General features: G+C 32.1%; 2 protein-coding genes across 2 annotated transcripts; both read right to left on the reverse strand.

Annotated features, from left to right (window-relative positions):
* Window positions 1-100: 100 nt before the first annotated feature.
* On the reverse strand, window positions 101-3,834 carry LOC122591142 (ferric reduction oxidase 2-like). The gene is made up of 8 exons (XM_043763356.1): window positions 3,635-3,834; window positions 3,309-3,411; window positions 3,008-3,205; window positions 2,655-2,889; window positions 1,753-2,080; window positions 1,417-1,660; window positions 623-1,329; window positions 101-474 (listed from the first exon to the last, which is right to left on the reverse strand). The coding sequence occupies exons 1-8, from the start codon at window positions 3,774-3,776 to the stop codon at window positions 335-337; spliced, it is 2,097 nt and encodes a 698-aa protein (XP_043619291.1). The 5' UTR covers window positions 3,777-3,834; the 3' UTR covers window positions 101-334.
* Window positions 3,835-11,272: 7,438 nt separating this feature from the next.
* Window positions 11,273-17,205, reverse strand: LOC122592162 (ferric reduction oxidase 2-like). Its single transcript, XM_043764366.1, has 9 exons — window positions 17,100-17,205; window positions 15,509-15,655; window positions 15,146-15,248; window positions 14,845-15,042; window positions 14,490-14,724; window positions 12,634-12,961; window positions 12,296-12,539; window positions 11,506-12,212; window positions 11,273-11,412 (listed from the first exon to the last, which is right to left on the reverse strand). The coding sequence occupies exons 1-9, from the start codon at window positions 17,203-17,205 to the stop codon at window positions 11,273-11,275; spliced, it is 2,208 nt and encodes a 735-aa protein (XP_043620301.1).
* Between the last annotated feature and the right edge of the window lie 686 nt (window positions 17,206-17,891).

The following is a 17,891-nucleotide window of genomic DNA, read 5'->3' on the forward strand; positions in this document are numbered from 1 at the left end:
ATACCCGTTAATTAGCTGATCTGGAAACATAATATGACATATTGCAACCCTGCCCTTGTAGAGCACCAGAAATTGCAAGCGTTTATTTATACAATATAGGTTCACAAAATTTAAATCATATAAATCTGGAAAGATCAGTAAAACATTTAATTGCTAGTGTTTATTTATACAATGAAACTTCACAAAATAGGAAAAGATTCACACCCTTCTTCCGGATTTGTAATACTCATTTCTCTTTTTGAGACCTTTGAACTTTAGAAGCACGAGTGGATGTCATGACAGGAGAGAAGACCTTATTGCACTCCATCTTTTGGTAATAGGAAAAGTCAACCAATCACCAACTAAAACTTATGGACTCGAAATGCAAGTTGGAAGCCAAGCCTGATGAACATATGTTCGCAACCTCATGCCTCATCTTCTTTGGCCCACATACCAGAACTCCAACACTCGACTCTTTTTGCTCAAACAATATGGCTACAAGAGAAGAAAACAAGAATTAGTCTTAGTTTCCGAATATATTGGATTATATATCTAGACTTCATAAGAACATATTTAGCAAGATTTATAGAATGGTATACAATGTAATTTTTACTTTTATAGGGAATGTCAAAGATGAGCTTACTCTTAAGATCCGGTCTTTCACCGAAATGGATATTTGTGGATTGAAGGAGTGATTGTTGAGGCACGCTTTCTAGTTCTCTATCTGTGTTGTTAAACGTTGAATTTGGTGAACTAATGGGTGTCACTCCTTCCATATTCTGAATTTGTTTTGAATCCATTGCGTTGTTCTTTTTATTACACCAAAACCCAATACTACATGTTAGCATGATAGAAGCACAAATGAGCAACATATTCAGCGCAGCCCTTGACCCTAAAGAGTAAATTTTATTGGTGTTTTTATCAATAGGGTAGATGTAGAATTGCGTTAAAAGTCCCATAGACAGAAGGAAAAGAACGAAAGAACACGATATGATTGCACCAAGCCATAACCATCCATTTTGTCCTAAAATCGGACTTATGGGTGCATCAGAGGTGTTAGGTTTCAGCCATATACTCCTCACTTGTTTCTTATCAGTGGTCATGGGTTGCTTCTCTCTTGTCACATAGGCCTCAATTTGTAGATCCAGTTTTGACAACTCTTTAGGTACACCGGACGCCGGCAAGAGCAATTCTAGCATAGTGAGATCAGTAGAGTCTTTAAAGGCACTTATCAAGAGAATTTTGGGAGCTTTACGCTTTAAGGTTTCTGTGGTGAAAACAAGTTCCCTAAATATTGAAATAAATGGAGTTATGCCACTTCCTCCGCTCACCATCACTAGCATATCGTGCCTAATACCATATATAGCTTGATTTAGTATATGAAAATTATATATTTATATACATTATTATATTCATTTTTGAGAACTTAGCATTTACCTTAGGAAATTAGTAGAGACGGGGCCATACGGTCCTTCAATGCACACATCAAGCCGATCGACAGGATTTGGGGATGATAACATTTGGTAGAGCTTCTTAGACCAACTTCCTTCGCCTTTGATCATAACACTTAGGCTCCCAGGCTCTAAATTGCTGCTTGAACTAATTGTGAATGGATGCCACTGAGCCTTTGAAATGCTTGGGACATTGATAAACATGATGCTTGTTGGCGTATAATTCAAAACTATTAAAAAAAAATCATTAGAACTGCTATCACTTAATTATAAGGCTTAATTAGTAGTACTAATTACAGTTTCCATTTGTACCAAAATGTACCTTGGCTCTTGGAGAAGTTGAGCTCGAGGGTTTCACATGGAAGGACACGTGTAGAAATCAATCGTACATTCCCCTTTGATTGTAAGAACCTTAAGAATCGATCAATCATGAAGAGGTAGAATCCAGGAAGCATGATGGAGGCGTAAGAAATGCCAACGTGGAACACAAAGAAGACAACGAAGAGGATGTACAAGTGGTGAGTGTAGAAGAAGACTTCAAACATCTTTCGCCTTATTTTAGGAAACGTTGTAGCCCACAAAATCAGCCCTGCTACCAAAGACAACTCTCCAGCTACGTTTGATATATCCGTTTTGGCCCATTTCAACATCTATAATAATTCAGCGTGTAATTAAGTAAGATTATTTAACTTTATAACACACTAGCTATATTGTTATGCATGACAATACTATCCACTTTATGTTAAAAACCTATGGTTTCTGCAATAAAGAAGGCTTGGTGACATACAATTACTCCGTATATAATATACTATTAATGGTTCTTATATCAGTTGTTTGATTATCTGTATTCTGTGTCTAATAGAATCAAAGGTTGCCACTATTTTACCGAATTAAGTAGCAAGTAGTAATTATTGCCAAAAATAAAAAATAAAAAATCGTTGAGGGTTTGACAACCGATCGATTGGTCAATAAACTTGAACCACTAAAGTTTGACTTTTTCAGTGGAAAATATTCTACTCACATGCACTTTAGTTCAAATAATGATTTTGAATATTTTGATATTTTTCACAACTTCAATTCTCGTCACAATATACATTATGTTTAATTAATTTTTAAAAAAAAACTTAGAAACTTGAGATGGTAAAATTAATGTTGAAAAACAAATGACTAATTAATTAAAGTGATTTCTTAATTAGGCAATAGAAAGATATAAATGATCGATACCTCTGAAGTCTGGTTAGTTACGATCCAGTAGAGAATGTAACAAAAGCCATGAGCAGAGAAGAGGGTCATTACAATATGGCCCAGCCATATGTGATACTTGACGCTCGCCTCCGATGTCAGCCCAAACAAGGACAATATCGACGATCCCCTTGCCACCGGGAAAAACAGAAAAGCTAGACACAAGTTGCCAACTAGGCCTAACCGTAGAGCCGCTGAATCCAACTTTGATTGCCAACTATAATAAATATATCAAAAAGAAGGAAATGTATTTATAATCAAATAATAAGCAGAGTCGATAGATCTATAAGCTAAAGGAAGGAATATATGTATACGGATTATTGATGACTACTTACACTTGCTCTCCTTTTTTTGCGGCGGATTGAGGGGTAATCTTGGCAAAACCGACGTGTAGGTAAGTCACAAAAGACCAGACAAGGAGAGCGATGAACATGAAAAAGAAAGCGAGCTCGATTTTGGAGACAATTCCTAGTCCTTTGATGATCATTGGCCTTCTCCACATACTCAAGTTTTCGTTTGTTGCTCCTTTTTCACTAATAATAATAATAATAATGTTATAAAAAAAAGTAATTGTAACGACAAAAGATTAACAAAAATATTTAAATTATTGCTGTTAAAAATATGTATATAATATACCCTTCATCACGGTTTTGATTAGCCTTTTTCTTGAAATGGAGATATACACACCCCACCACGGCTATGAACAGAACCGGGAATGTGTAGAGCAACATCGTTGTCCCTGATCGATCGAATTAATATATACACATTTAATCAAAGAGAAATCGATCAATTAGAATTGAACAAGAAAGTGCATGTCTATATATGTTAATTTGAAGTTTGAGTAAAACTTGATCGACTCATTGATCGAGCTAAAAAATGAACTTGTAAGTAAATAAAATAAGTTGAATGGTTGGAGAGAGTACGTAGCTAGCTAGAACCAAATTATATACGAGTATTATTACCTTGAGGACCAAAGTAAGTAGAAGTTGTTTGGGCTCGAATCTTGACCAGCCACTTTTGCTTATAGACATAGGTTGGTGTGATCACCCATAGGAAAAGGTAGCCTATAAACACCAACACTGCTATCCCTTTTATCATCATCATCTTTATGATAGATCTATCTACTTCAATTCTCACTCTTTTTCTCTAGTTAATTACTCGTACGTAGTTGGTTTGCTTAAGGAATGTATGGGAGATAGCTATTTATACAAGTGAGATTTAGTGCGAAACGACAATTTGGAATTTAGTATATAGTATTTTCTTGTTTTTATTAATGTTTGACTTAATTAATTAGATATATGATGTATGTTTTTGTAGCTTACAGCCTAACACTTACACACTCACGATAGGCATGAATGTGGAAGGAAAAAATATCAAAACTCTTTTGAAATGCAGATATATCAATTTTAAAAAAATGTTCTCATCATTTTTTATTTTAAAATGTTTTTATCGGAACATTTATGTATATGTTTGTTTTTGCGTCTATATGTGCACAGAGACGGATCCTAACAATTACGATGTGGGTAAAAAACTTTTTACTTGAAAAATATAAATTAAAGAACTTAGGGCATGATAATATAGGAAAAAGAAACATTGATGCTCAAATGGAATAGCACACAAAAAGTTTAGTTGCGAATTGACCACATCACCCTGAATATCCCCCCCACCCCCCTCTCGTGGGGCGCAAAATATATTTTTACTACCTCATTAGATCGAACCCTTTTACATCAGTTATCGGCATCACTTGCCGTTGCAAATCACTATCATTTCCAGACACCATCACACCGTCGTCGCCGCAAACTGCTGTACGTCGCATTGCGTGGATATTGTGCTAGTAATTATCTAGTGTACGTTTGTGTTTATTCGTTAATTTGGTTAAAAAAATCTCCAGTTGCTTTAAGTGTTTATATGTTTTTCCATTTAGTTATATATATATTTCAAAAGTAAAACATGAACAATATTTATTTTATTGATTTACAGCCTTACTTGATAAACATGTGTTAAAGGCAGTGTGAATTTCTGAAATGACTGCACAATTGGTTCTATGTTTGTTGCGCTAGAAATTGCTAAATATATAGCATGATGCATCAAAAGAGTGAATAAGTTTATACAATTTCTGAAATATACAACTCTTCGTAATACTATACTTTGAATTGATTTAATATATATGTTATTTATGTACTTATAATTTATAAATATAAAGACGACTTTTACATGTTTACATGTATGAATACACTAACATATAGTAATATGCAATTTCATTTAGTGTGAAAAAAATTGTGTAGAAATCGACTATTAATTTTGTTGTAGTGTAAGTTTGATTGGGCATCTACTAATAGAAGGTTTGTATATACTTCATGATGTATCTAAAATTCTCTATATAATATGAACAAATATAAGTATTTTTATTGAAAAATCATAGCTAGCCTATAATATCAATATCTAAGTATGAGGGTATGACGATACATTGGCATCAAGTATGAAATATATATAGTTCCAAAAAAGTATTACAATTTGTTAAATACATCATAAATTGAAAACAAAAGTTGACATTCCCTGATAAAACGGCCTTGAGTTTGTCTTTCGTTCACTTGAATTTTGTGTACGTACGCGTGTAGAATTAACAAATTTGAATGAATGCACGATTCATGTAAGAGAAATAAGAGAATTCATTTTCATTAGTATTTTACAAGGTTTGCATTATGTCATGTGAGTGAGAAGGGAATTTTGTGTTGCATGGATCATGCAAAGAATTTTATGTCACCTTTTATATAAGAAGATTACTTTATTCACAAAACACACATTTGTACGCTCTTCAATCTTACTCGAAATAGTACGTCATCAAATATATATATTAAAGTCAAAATGGTGTGTGACATTATTTTCCGACCATAATAACATTAAAATACCCAATTATACCATATTAATTAGCTCCACCCATTAAAAATCCATTATCTAAATTATCCAAATCATACCCATAGTACCTTAATACCCAATATACTACGCTCTTCTCTCTCTGTTCTTTCTTCTTCTCACTCGGCTAGTTTACCTGATCAGCTGATCTCATACTCGGATTGCCATATATCCGACATACTTGCGGCAATGCACCCTAATACCCGATTACCCGCTACGTTACTCAAATGGTTTCATCGAACGCTGATGCGGAAGTTGAAATGGAAATTTATTTAATACCGAAAGTGTTAATAGAAACAACTCCTCATGTTGGATAAAATTGATACAGTGACGGCTTTGAAAATTTAAATCCCCCGATCAAACAGAAACAAAATGTCCCTAACTCCTAACAAATTAAGCGTATAAACTATTTTTTTTATGTATAATAACTAACATTATAATAAAATTATATATTCTCGGTACTTAACAAAATCATAATATTAGAAATATATACTATATTAGTTAACTTATGATACTATACGTAAAGCTTTTATAACATTCTTCATAGTTATTTGGTTGATTAGTTAATTCTTCCCAGTTTGTAATATACGAGTATAATTTTTCAAAATTCTATACCCCGGCCCTGCGAATATATGCCTCAATCGAGAACCGAATTTGCCCACAATAAGCTCCCTGTTATACACTCAAGTTAAAAGTTTTTTGATTGAGTTTTATAAAATTTAAAGATCCATAACAACTTGGATACGATAGTTTTCTTTAATGGGGGTTGACTATATAGAATAGCATACTATAGAATGCATGCATGTACTTATAACATATGAGTGAAAGGTACCTGCGTGTTGCGGCGGTGATGGTGGTGTGGTGATGTAATGACGGTGGCGGTGATTGAGTGATCTACCTGATGGGCTCCGCCTTCGGATTTAAAAGTTCAATGAAAATATATCGAATGACCTCTTTATGAAAGAGCGTGAAAATTTAAGAACACCAATATAATTTTTATTATTTATCGATGTACGGTTTTTTGGATAAAAGATTTTGAATGAATTAGAAAAATAAAATGATTTATAGAGGAGATAGAAAAAAAATGAGTGGTTGAGATTTGAGGATAGATAAAGGGTAGTATAATTATTTTAAGTAAATATATAGAGTAATAGATAGATGAGCATTTTGAAAAAGTAAACGTTGAGACTTAAAATTTAGACATGAACTATTTGCTTTATAATAGATAAGAAAGGTACACGCGCGTTACGACGGTGACGAAGGTGATGGCGGGGTGGTGATGTAATGGTGGTGGCGGCGGTGGCGGTGATCTACCTGACGGGCTTCGCACTTAACCGTACGGGCTCCGCCTTCGGATTTAAAAATTCGTCGAAAGTATATCGGATGACATCTCTAATTAAAGAACATAAAATTTTAAGAACACTTATATAGTCTTTTAAACTAGATTTTGGACCCGTGTGCAACACTGGACACGAGACTTACGACATTATTAATATTAGATATTAATATATGTAACTCATAAAAGCTTATAAGTTCAAAGTTGAAGATATAAATAGATAATAAGTGTTCAATTCAAATGTCAAGAATGTTAAGCTAATCAAAGGAAAACTAATGTAATAAAAGAACATTGGAATCCCTCTTTCATCATTTGAAAAACTTCTTTATAGACGAAACTTGTTTAAGGTGTCACATATTAACACCTTAAAGCCCATTTCTCGACTTAACTCGAGAAACAACAATGTACAATTGTTCGTGTGTGAAAAACGGGCTTTGTAGATAGAAACCAATTTTAATAACATTGTAAAAATAAATATTTTAGTTTTTTTTATTAATTAAATAAAATTATGTAAAAACTAAATAATGACATTATCGAGAGTCAAACTGATAAAATCGAACGATATGATTGGTTAATAAGTCATTAGTTCAACTATCTTTTATTATATATTAAAATTAAATAAAATGAAATAGTACAATTACTATTAAAATCTTTATATATTTACATTAAATTTAATTTTTTTTATAATTAATTAATTATATATATATATGATAGAACATATTATTGGATAGATATTAGTTATTATTTCATTGGATAAATATTAGCTATTATTCTATTGAATATGCTATTATTATTTATTTATTATATTAAAATTAGTGAGTAAAAAGTGTAAAAATTGTGATGGAAAACATATATTAGTTATTATTTCATTAGATATATATTAGTTATTATTATCTATATATTATATTAAAATTAGTGGGTAAAAAGTGTAAATTTGTGATAAAAAATAAAAAAGTGTAAATTAAAGTCAAAATTGAAAGCAAAAGTCAACATTAAGAAATCGAGAGTTGTGATTGGTCAATAAATTATTAGAACAACTGTGCTTTAGTATAATAAAAGATTTATTAATGTACGGTTTTTGAGATAAAAGATTTTGAATGAATTGAGGGAATAAATGATTTATGGAGGACAGAGTAAAAAAAATTATTGATTGAAATTTGAGGAGAAGGAAAGAGTAATATAGTTATTTTAAGTAAATATAGAATTGATAGAGAGGCATTTTGAAAAAAATAAATATTAAAACTTAAATTTTGGACATGGCCTTTTGCTTAATATAGTATAGAAAATAGATATAGATATAGATATTATAGTATAGATATGCGGCTTGATATGCTGATATACGTGTTCACTACGCGCTCTCCGGGTGACATGTCGTTCTTCAAAATGGGTTGGCGCCGGCTAGGGATATGAAGTTGATAACTTTAAGGCGAATTCTAGTAGTGCAGCCAATTCTACGCCGCAATTAATTTTGCAGGTTTGACAAAATACAAAATTTCACATGTTCTATATATGTGTAATGTGTTTACATATATATAGTAACTCCCTTACCTACGAAAATACTTCAATAATGTATAGTAATAGTATATCTAGAATTATAGCATAAAGGTGTGAAACTCAAAATATATCTCGGTGATACTTTTGTGTTTCCATATATTGAAGGTGTTAGTTTATTTTAAAAAAGTTTCAGGTATAAATATGTTGCAAGTATATTAGCATGTAACCACATACAATCAGGGACGGAGCTATTATGGGGCAGTGAGGTCAGCTCTCTCCACTATAATTTTGATACAATATAATTTTTTAAAATTTAAATGATATATTTGTAATTTTTTATAAAAAATAAAAAAAAGTATACAAGAAATAACTTTTGAAGGTCCATTTTGTATTCTTGAGCTTGGGTCCAACTTTGGTACAACGTAATTTAAATGGTACAATGTGGGACGAAATTCTTTTAAAGGTCCATTTTGTATTCTCAAGCTTGAGTCCAATATATATATATATATATATATTTTACATTCTCAGATACGATTCTTATAAGTATGACAATCAACTTTTAACATTGCCCCCTCACACAAAAAATTCTAGCTCCGTCTCTACGTACAATGCAACAACATAGCACAATAAATGACAGGCAACGATTGATGTCCAACTGTCTAAGTATATATATAGAAGATGCACGGTTGGGTTAGTGTTGATATTGTCTGAGATATATATGAGTTGTTTTGCTTCGTGACTTGCTTTATGTGCAAGATTAATTAATGGTTGTGTACTTTATATGAAATAATTATGAGGTAAAATGTTGGGTATAATAGATGATTGTAAATGGTAAAGTAAATAAACACCAATGCCGTTATTTACGAGTTTTGAGTCCCAAAATACCTCGACGGTGTATAGAGGAGATTAAAATGTAAACAACCTTATCCCTACCACGATGGTGTAAAGATGTTGTTCCGGTATGTATCTAAGATAGAAAATAACCTTCAGCCTTGCAAGACATGATGATAAACTCTTGATTTATGTCTTCAAAAGAAAAAGTGTTAACCACTTATCCAACCTTACTGATTCTAGATGATGATTGTAATTGAACATATATATATATATATATAGGGGTTGAGTATTGTAAAACAAGTATTAAAGATAAACAAATAAGACAAGATATTGATCCTTAAATCATGGTAAAATTGATGCACAAAGATTCACGAAGCAATTGATGCACGATGATCTTCAGTGAAAGGAAACCTATTGTTTTATTTGTTTTACTTTAATACTTGTTTTATTTTATCTAAAACCTATATATATATCATATATATATATATAAAGTTATGAGTTATTTTGATAACCCTTTTTTTTACGAAAACCTTTAAGAACTTTTCAAATTAAGCCCAACCGATGATTGTTCATTACATGAAAATTGTTTTTTTGATAGTTTTCTAAATAACTTATGTGTAATTTTGAAGTTTATAATTGTGTGGAGCATGGATTATTATCTGTTATACAATTATGGGGAGATTTGGATTCTTGATCACATATGCACGAATATTGCTACGATCACATATATGCAAGTCGATCACATGTAATCATAGCAATATTAGTGCACATGTGATCAAGAATCCAAATCTCCACATAATTGTATAACGGATGATAATCCATGGCTCTACACAATTATAAACTTCAAAATTACACATAAGTAATTCAGAAAACAATCAAAAAACAATTTTCATGTAAAGAATAATAATCGGTTGGGCTTAATTTGAAAAGTTCTCAAAGGTTCTCGCAAAAAAAAGGTTCTCATAATAACTTTTCACTATATATATATAGGCTTTACATGTTGGAGGTCTCGAGTTCGAGCCATGAAAAATACATTTCAAGGAATTCTACAAATAAAATCTTTCAGTAAAACATGTTTGAGTCCTGCTGAAGGGGCAAAGTTTTATTCCAATTAAATGTCGTGTCTTCGGACGGTTTAGTTGGGGGTTTCTCCTTTTACTAGGTATTGCGGGTGAGAGATTTCTAGCGCAGACCCGGTTAATATAACATAAACTAAATTCCCTGTTGTGAATAAATGATCCACATCACCTTATAAAAAAAGCAGGCTTGAATGCGTAGCGATCTATCAGTGTGCAATGAATCCACGTACATTGTAGTGAGAAACACATAAAAGAGAACAAAAAATCAAATGCGTGCAATTGTAATGCTTTAGTTGATTCGTGATTTTATAGTTACGTTACGAAATCTTGAAAAGGAACGGATATTCCATGTGATATCTGTAATTTTATAGAGGAATATGGGCTTCAGCCTCATTTAAATGAGCCTGACCCATGGGCTCCTTGAACACTACATATATACATCCCATTGACCCATTTCTAGAAATAAAAATGTCTTTAGAGTTACCGGTTCCACAAACAAAATGAAAAACTATAAAATACTTGTTTCAAGTTCTAGGTCATTTGGATTCTATTGATATAGTCAATTAAAATCCATTTTTGGATTAAATAATTTTACCAATTTATATATGGAACTTACGGAAAATGATCTAATAAAGGGATTATCAATTTTTATACAAAAAAGTTACATATGTCAAAACAGAACGATAATACAAATCAGTGAACAAGTTGCATGACCAGATACATTATCAAATTTTTCATGCATAATATATGTCAAAACATAAATAATTACAAGAAAAAAGAAAAGGTGTGGACATTATATATATGTTTTTGGATTTCGGATGGGTTGAAAATTGATCTATATGCTTGGGTTTACACATGGATGGATATATTTCATGACACAGAAAAGGAACTTATTACACTCCATTTTTTGGTAATAGAAATAAAAAGGGCCAACAATCTATCGATCACCAACTAAAACTTATGGACTCGAAATGCAAGTTGGAAGCCAAGCCTGATGAACATATGTTTGCAACCTCATGCCTCATCTTCTTTGGCCCACATACCAGAACTCCAACACTAGACTCTTTTTGCTCAAACAACATTCCTACAAAAGTAAACAAACAAAAAAGAAATCATAAATATTGATGGAACAATCAATATAATAATGTTAATTGTTATAAAATGATGATGAACTTACTCTTAAGATCCGGCCTTTCACCAAAATGCACATTTGTGGATAGATGGAGTGATTGTTGGGGGACACTTTCAAGCTCTCTATCCGCGTTATAGAACGCTGAATTTGGTGAGCTAATGGGTGTGGCTCCCTCCATGTTTTGAATTTGCTTCGAATCCATTGCATTTTTCTTTTTGTTCCACCAAAATCCGATACAACATGTTAGCATTATGGATGCACACATTAGCAACATATTTAGCACTGCCCTCGACCCTAAGGGAAACACCTTGTTGGTGTTTTTATCAATAGGGTAGATGTAGAATTGCGTTAAAAGTCCCATAGACAGAAGGAAAAGAACGAAAGAACATGATATGATTGCACCAAGCCATAACCATCCATTTTGTCCTAAAATCGGAGTTATAGGCGCATCAGATGGATTTGGCTTGAGCCATATGCTGCTCACGGTGTTCTTCTCGGTTGTCATGGGTTGCTTCTCTCTTGTCACATAGGCCTCAATTTGTACATCCAGTTTTGACAACTCTATAGGTACACCGGATGCCGGCAAGAGCAATTCTAGCATGGTGAGATCAGTAGAGTCTTTAAAGGCACTTATCAAGAGAATTTTGGGAGCTTTACGCTTTAAGGTTTCTGTGGTGTAAACAAGTTCCCTAAATATTGAAATAAATGGAGTTATGCCACTTCCTCCGCTCACCATCACTAGCATATCGTGCCTGAAACCATATATAGGTTGATTTAGTATATGAAATTAAATTATATACATTATTATATTCATTTTTGAGAACTTAGCATTTACCTTAGGAAATTAGTAGAGACGGGGCCATACGGTCCTTCAATGCATACATCAAGCCGATCGACAGGATTTGGGGATGATAACATTTGGTAGAGCTTCTTAGACCAACTTCCTTCGCCTTTGATCATAACACTTAGGCTCCCAGGCTCTAAATTGCTGCTTGAACTAATTGTGAATGGATGCCACTGAGCCTTTGAAATGCTTGGGACATTGATAAACATGATGCTTGTTGGCGTATAATTCAAAACTATTAAAAAAAAAATCATTAGAACTGCTATCACTTAATTATAAGGCTTAATTAGTAGTACTAATTACAGTTTCCATTTGTACCAAAAATGTACCTTGGCTCTTGGAGAAGTTGAGCTCGAGGGTTTCACATGGGAGGACGCGTGTAGAAATCAAACGGATATTCCCCTTTGATTGCAAGAATCTTAAGAATCGATCAATCAAGAAGAGGTAGAATCCAGGAAGCATGATGGAGGCATAAGAAATGCCAACGTGGAACACAAAGAAGACGACAAAGAGGATGTACAAGTGGTGAGTGTAGAAGAAGACTTCAAACATCTTTCGCCTTATTTTAGGAAATGTTGTGGCCCACAAAATCAGCCCTGCTACCAAAGACAACTCTCCAGCTACGTTTGATATATCCGTTTTGGCCCATTTCAACATCTATAATAATTCAGCGTGTAATTAAGTAAGATTATTTCAAGATATAATTGAGTATATATGGTCATAGTTATACATGACAATTATGTATTATTGCGTGATTAATTTATGACTAATCAATACGTCTAAACACCGAATTAATTAATTTTTGGCAAAAGCCAAAAGGTTGATATGTAATAGTCGATCCAGACCGACCCACAATCAATTGCCTATCCATTTTAACTTAACTTGATATGTTTGGAACGACTTTGTCTGCAAAGTAGCACTAACTATTTCCAAAAAAGGCAATCTGCAGTTTGTGGAGGGTTGGACAAAGTTTGACTGATTTGTCAAAAGTTTAAATATAATCACCAAAAGTCGACTTTCTAAGTGGTGGAGAATATTCTACCCAACCAATCAGCTGCCTGCACTTTATATGTCATGGATTTTCCAAAGTGAATGGTTCAATAGTTCCTGAACTTATGAGCCGTCTACGTGTTCAAAAGATTTACAAATTGGACCCACCGTTTACACACTATAAAAAATTTTCATTTAGTGTGAAAAAATTTCTTTCACTTATTCATGTTTAAAAAATATACACACATAATTTTTTAAAAAATATACACACATAAAAGTGTGAAAATTTTTGAAAAATTATAATTTTTTCACACTTATATATGTGGAAAGAAAAAATTCACACTTAAAAGTGTGAACAAATGTCAAATATATTCACACTTAAAAGTGTGAAAGTCAAATTGTAACACCTAATTTCTCCGCACCTTCATTGTGTGAAAAAAATTTGGTGTTACAAATTATTACTTACACTTCTAAGTGTGAACAATTGATATAGTTTTACACACTTGGAAGTGTGAACTTTTTTTTTCTCACATATATAAGTGTAAAAAATTTATGATTTTTCAAATTTTTTTCACACTTTTAAATATGAATACTTTTTAAACATTTTTAAGTGTGAACAGATTAAGAAATTTCATCACACTTTTTTAAAGTAAGTGTGAATAAATGACATTTTTGTTGTAGTGACACGTGACGTCAATGTTAATTTTCTCCTCGGCGTACATTTCAGAAACTGGATTATCGATTTATTATCAGTTTCATCAACTTTAGTTGTGATCAATACGGTTTTAGTAGGCCGGGTGTACGTAATCTTTTGCTTAAAGAAAGTAAAATGTGAAAAGTTAGAGCAAATTGCCAAAAAAAATAATACTATGGGCCATTAATCAATTTGTACCATCACGGTGAACTACCATACTTAAGTTGTGTGTTTTACTCGTATCTAGATAAAGATCATCTTGAAATATATACGGTGATCTGATATACTCGTATAAAACAATATGACATGAGAACTATTAATGTATATTAAGTACAACTTGATCTATTCATATGTTAATGAATTTGTTTATATATAAAATTCATAGTCGGTTATAATTTAAAAGTTTTCATAATCCTTTCAATTGAATTAGTTGTCACATGAACCTTTTTCAAACGTACAGTATAATATATATAAATAGAATAATACGAGTATATAATATACCTCTGAAGTCTGGTTAGTTACGATCCAGTAGAGAATGTAACAAAAGCCATGAGCAGAGAAGAGGGTCATTACAATATGGCCCAGCCATATGTGATACTTGACGCTCGCCTCCGATGTCAGCCCAAACAAGGACAATATCGACGATCCCCTTGCCACCGGGAAAAACAGAAAAGCTAGACACAAGTTGCCAACTAGGCCTAACCGTAGAGCCGCTGAATCCAACTTTGATTGCCAACTATAATAAATATATATCAAAAAGAAGGAAATGTATTTATAATCAAATAATAAGCAGAGTCGATAGATCTATAAGCTAAAGGAAGGAATATATGTATACGGATTATTGATGACTACTTACACTTGCTCTCCTTTTTTTGCGGCGGATTGAGGGGTAATCTTGGCAAAACCGACGTGTAGGTAAGTCACAAAAGACCAGACAAGGAGAGCGATGAACATGAAAAAGAAAGCGAGCTCGATTTTGGAGACAATTCCTAGTCCTTTGATGATCATTGGCCTTCTCCACATACTCAAGTTTTCGTTTGTTGCTCCTTTTTCACTAATAATAATAATAATAATGTTATAAAAAAAAGTAATTGTAACGACAAAAGATTAACAAAAATATTTAAATTATTGCTGTTAAAAATATGTATATAATATACCCTTCATCACGGTTTTGATTAGCCTTTTTCTTGAAATGGAGATATACACACCCCACCACGGCTATGAACAGAACCGGGAATGTGTAGAGCAACATCGTTGTCCCTGATCGATCGAATTAATATATACACATTTAATCAAACAATAAGTACGTATAGAAAAAAAAGGAGTGCATAAGTATATTGAATTTCGACATTTAAATTGAAATATGAGGCATGAACCATTTATATATTTGGATTTAAAATTTGAATTAAACATATATAGTATATAACCGCTAGCTCTCTTAGCTTATAAAAATTACTCCATATATATAATATACGATCGATCGAGTAATAATGTATAGTAGAATCAAATTAATTAATTACCTTGAGGGCCAAAGTAAGTAGAAGTTGTGTGGGCTCGAATCTTGACCAGCCATTTTTGCTTATAGACGTAGGTTGGTGTGATCACCCATAGGAAAAGGTAGCCTATAAACACCAACACTGCTATCCCTTTTATCATCATCGTCATTTCTAATTAATTAGCTTCTTAGATAATAATCTCTTTCGATCTCAAGTGTTTTTCTTTCTTTCTCTTGGTTAATTTGTTGAAATAATAGGGAGGGAGAGTCTCCTATTTATATAGAAAGTGGAGTGATGAGCTAGCTAGGTACGTATCAAGAAAGAAAATGTCAAAAAGCTAGGCACTTATCAATACTTACTGTATCATTTGCTACACACGTGCGAGGCATGGGCCCACTTGTATTGCAAATTTTATTTTGAACGTTACTTGTATTGCAATTGAATCTCTAATAATTAATCATTGTAATCAGTCTCATTAGATATTATATTGAAGTGGCAAAATATGAGATGTGTGGTTACAAGAATTAATTAATTAAATATGTGAAATATACAAGTACATCCATGAAAAGCATGCATTTTAATTAGATTAATGCCTAAACGTAATTTGTATTGCTTAAACGTACGTGATTTGAGTGTTGTTAATAAGTTATCAAAACGACTATTTCCAAAGTGACTTTGTGGGTAACATTTTGATATTTTTATAATAGGTTCTAGTATAGGTCGGTTTGAATCTCACATGTAACTTTGGATGTGACCAATTAAGGTTATAAGGAACATGTACATTACAACACATTTAAATTACTAATATATAGCTTTGTCTTAATTTCCCGTTAACCTTAATGAAGAAAAGCGTACAGTGTCATTGATGTTTTTTTACTAATCAACACGAAAACGATATATATATATATATATACTAGGTGTTTTACCCGCACGATGTGCGGTTATTAAATTTATTTTTGAAAATAATTTTGACACGGATAATAAAAAGAATTGGTTTAATGATAAAAAATTTATTTATAAATTACCGAGTATAATTTATATGTGTGAATAACAAACAAACTTACATGTTAATAATTTTATTGAACCTGATTAAGTTGACTATACATGTAAAATCTAAATAATATATTTTTTTTTTGTCAAAATCAAACAATGACCATAAAAAATTCCATAAACCTCAAAATAGTTTATTAATATTTATATTTGATGAAAATTTATTAAAATATCTTTGTCATATATAGAATTTTTAGAATTCATTAAATATGTTTGAATAAGATAATTATTATAAAAATTTATAAAAATGACACATGGGATAAAAGCTTTAATTTATAAAAATTTAATTTTTAAAAATAACTTTAAATTGAAAGAGGTTTTAAAATGTTAGGATAATTACTCTTTTAATAGATATATATGTAGTCCGCCTACAAGGTTAAAATCATAATTATTAGCTCTCATAACAACGAAAATTGATATGAATTAATATATAGTTATAATAAATACACTAGTTCATATTTATATCTACGGAGTAAAATCTATTTTTCAATTTTCTAACATTTAAAAATATACATCATATCATAATCTATACTATATAGCGCCACCGCCACCGATTGCCACGTACCGCCACCAATCGCACCGTTGGTTCCATCATCGCCACTACTGCCGTCGCCACCTCTACCGCCTCTACCGCCGCTCGCCACCATCACCCACCACGCTGCCACCGCCATTACATCACCACCACCGTCGCCACCTCTAATACCGTCGCAACGTACGGGTACCTTTCTCTCGTAATTTATAAACATTTTTTTTTTGTGTGTCTAGGATTGTTTTCTTTTCACCGGCAAGTTGTATCAACATACATATACTACATACTAGCTAGTAAAATATTAGTATTAGAGAATGATATAAGTACAAACATCAAGTAATTGTCAGATTTAAAGTCCAATAATTAAATCCAACATGTTTAACGAGATATTTTTTTTTTTTGAACGGATGTTTAACGAGATATTACTACAAGATTATCGTCTTGGACTTAATGATCGATCGATCGATGACGATGATCTGACATATGAAATGTTTCCAAAAAACTATTACAGTTCAAAAGATGCATCATAAAGATTAAAGTTGGCAGCCCTTGTAAGAACATCGTATTTAACTTGCGTTGGCATTTTGGTTATATATACAGTACGTCTTAGTTTATTTAGTGCACACGTCAATGGAACATTCGTTTGTATGTATGATATATATGAAAATGAAAGCAATTAAGCATGCTTCATGTGAGGGAAAGAATTAGCTAGAGAATTTAATTAATTAGTTTCATTCTATTTCTATATTTTTGTATTAAATATATATATATATATATATATGGGGATGAGAATATAAGTCTGTCGGGTATCTAAGCTTAAGTGTGGAA

Source organism: Erigeron canadensis, chromosome 3 (genome assembly GCF_010389155.1).
Source record: "Erigeron canadensis isolate Cc75 chromosome 3, C_canadensis_v1, whole genome shotgun sequence".
NCBI lineage: Eukaryota > Viridiplantae > Streptophyta > Magnoliopsida > Asterales > Asteraceae > Erigeron > Erigeron canadensis.